At 40.7% G+C, this 2662-nt stretch overlaps 1 protein-coding gene across 1 annotated transcript; it reads right to left on the bottom strand.

Moving 5' to 3' along the window:
* Positions 1–323: 323 nt before the first annotated feature.
* On the bottom strand, positions 324–1980 carry SOCS5 (suppressor of cytokine signaling 5). Its single transcript, XM_056853258.1, has one exon. It carries the CDS (start codon positions 1969–1971, stop codon positions 373–375), a length of 1599 nt encoding a protein of 532 aa, XP_056709236.1. The 5' UTR covers positions 1972–1980; the 3' UTR covers positions 324–372.
* Positions 1981–2662: the final 682 nt, after the last annotated feature.

The following is a 2662-nucleotide window of genomic DNA, read 5'->3' as shown; positions in this document are numbered from 1 at the left end:
CTCCAACAGTGTCCTGTGTCCTGAAATTGAATGGAACATATCAATGCCCAATAGCTGCCTCACGTCATAACTACAGCAACTGTGATAAAAACAATACTTCTAGGAATTGGCGAATCATAATCTAAAAAGCTTACATTTGAAAACATACTATTTTGTGTTCTGCATATCGTTTCAAGAGGTATTCACAACTAGGCTTGATTAATAACTGGCAGCATCTGACAATCTTAAAAACCTCTATGCTTAAAAGTACAATATTGCCCCCGAAAAGCACTAAACACTGATGTGCTTACTGCGGTTATACTGTAATGCACCCCCCTTCAAAAAAGAAAAAAGAACCATTCTAGTGAGCTTACAAAGGAATCTGAAGTCCATTCATTTTATCTTAATTGGTTCCCGCTCCAACCATCGCACTCGAACTTTTTGCTTATAGTGATATTCCTTTAAGAAGTCCTGCAACATTGCTGGCAAAGGGAGACAATCAATCCCATCATACGTAGTGTACCTGCAGATCACTGACCGGCAGATATACTGCAAACTAAAAGGGAAAGACCTGTTAAGAGAAACTGTAAGCAATGGTTCAAAAAACATGCACGAGCTGGGATCTTTGTAGTGTTCTAGGAGCCCAGTAACAGTGGAGGAGTGAAATACACAAGGGTCGTGAGCATCAAAACTGAAGTTATGGTTCCATTGTTCAATGCGTGCATGTAGAGACCGGTTGTAACGGCGGAAGCTCACAGAGAAGAGGTAGTCTTCTTGAGCAGAGTCCCTGAGCAAAAAAGTGCCTTCAGGTTTTCCTTCCAGAAGTGCTTCGGCTTCATAGCGGTCCATTACACCCCAGTAACATGGATTACCGGTAATTTGCAGCAAATCCGGCACAAGGCAGTGTATGTAATCAATCTGAGTATGTACTTTCCAAGCTCCTTGTCTGCTGATGTGGCTATGGCTGTCTCCAGATGTCTGTCGTTGTTTTTGTCTGCGCGATTGCAAGCAGAGGGTTGTGGTATCTTCCTCCAGAGCACAACTTCCCTGTGGTGTTGAATTACTGTCTCCAGTTAGCTCAGACATGCCAGGGGCCAGCTTTGGCCCTAGTTTATATAAGGGGTTAACCTGTGCCATAGCTTCAAAAGTATGTATCTGAGCATTAGGAGGAGGATCAACCCCTTCCTCAATACTGAGCCTTCGTCTCTCTCTAAGCCTATCTTCTTCATCTTCTGTAGAAGCCACAGAAGGATCAAATGCATCAAAAAGAGCTGAATGTGGGCTCACTGGGGCTGTGTGCTGCTTAATTAGATGCCATTTTTGGGCTAGGTCTGATCCAGCAGGGAAGGGGCATTTTTCTAGCATTAGTTCAGAAAGATGGATCTTTCTTTTATTAGAAAAGAGAGGTTTGGATTGTTTGCTGTAAGTTCTAACGGGGAAACATAAGCCAACAGTATCCTGCAGTCTCTGCCGTAAAGAACGGCTCCCGATGGTCCTGCTTGAGACACTGTCTGTGTCATGAACTGAGCTCACACCGTATCTCCTCTCCCGCCTTTGCAAGCGTGAACGGCCAAACCTTTTATCATTCTCCAAAGAGCTCTGTGTTTTTGTAGAGCAGGAATGCTTCTTCTTCCCACCCCAGGGCGCATGCCGCGAGTATGAATCCCTCCGTGCAAGTCTAGTTCCGGTGGCAACACCCAAATCATTTTCTTTCTCGATGCTTATTTCTACGATCTGTGGAATTTCAGTGGCACAGTTTTGATTTTTTCTTGAAGAATTTCTCGAAGGATTTGGACTCAGTTGTAAAGAAACATCTCTTAAAGGGCTGCTTGGTTGCTGCTCAGTGGTATCAGGTGCAAATACACTTTTATCTTTAACTGATGAACTATTGGAGTTCACATCTACATGTTCATTTCGGTTTCCACTTTCAGGATTAAAGAGATTCTGGCATCTATATTTGAAGCTGTTCCACATCTTCCCCACTTTCCCCATGGATTAGATCACCTACATGTCAAAGACAGGAAGAAAACATTTTAAGACAAGTAATTTGATCAAAAAGAAAAATGAACTCATACTGTGTTCTCAGCCTGGAGAATATATACATAATGAAAAATTAGTTATTTATGCCTAACATAACTATTATATGGACCCAAGATCAACCAACAATACAATAATTAAATACAATATTTTTTTAATGGAGGTTGAGTGTACATACATATAAAAAATCAAGTTGTCACTAAGTGATTACCCTCCACCCAAACCAAACCACTTAGGGTTTTAAAAGGTCACAACGGATACATTTTGATTTGTGTAATACTGTCTGCAAGTAAGAAGACACAGCAGCTTCCAAGTGCAAGATCAGTAAGGAGATTTAATGGACTTTGGAGGCAAATATATGTTGGAGTAAAAACTATTTTTTTACCTTCTACTGAAATATTTGTGACCTATGCTACAGAACTATTATATACAACTGCTGCTCCCAATGATACTGAAATTAACTTCCAGTCTCCAATAAAGATACCATTAAAACAACAAAAAATATTTTTAACAGCTTTAGCGAACAAGAAGATTTCTTCTATTAATGTACCACGTGCACCTTATATTCAGATTTCCATGACACTGGGACTTTTCTTTTCAGGGCAGAAAACAGAATAATTCTAAATGATGACCCACAAAGCAGTTG

This window comes from Euleptes europaea, chromosome 7 (genome assembly GCF_029931775.1).
Source record: "Euleptes europaea isolate rEulEur1 chromosome 7, rEulEur1.hap1, whole genome shotgun sequence".
In the NCBI taxonomy this organism is placed as follows: Eukaryota; Metazoa; Chordata; class Lepidosauria; order Squamata; family Sphaerodactylidae; genus Euleptes; species Euleptes europaea.
Note: the sequence above shows the minus strand (reverse complement) of the source record. Positions and strands in the feature narration are given on the sequence as shown.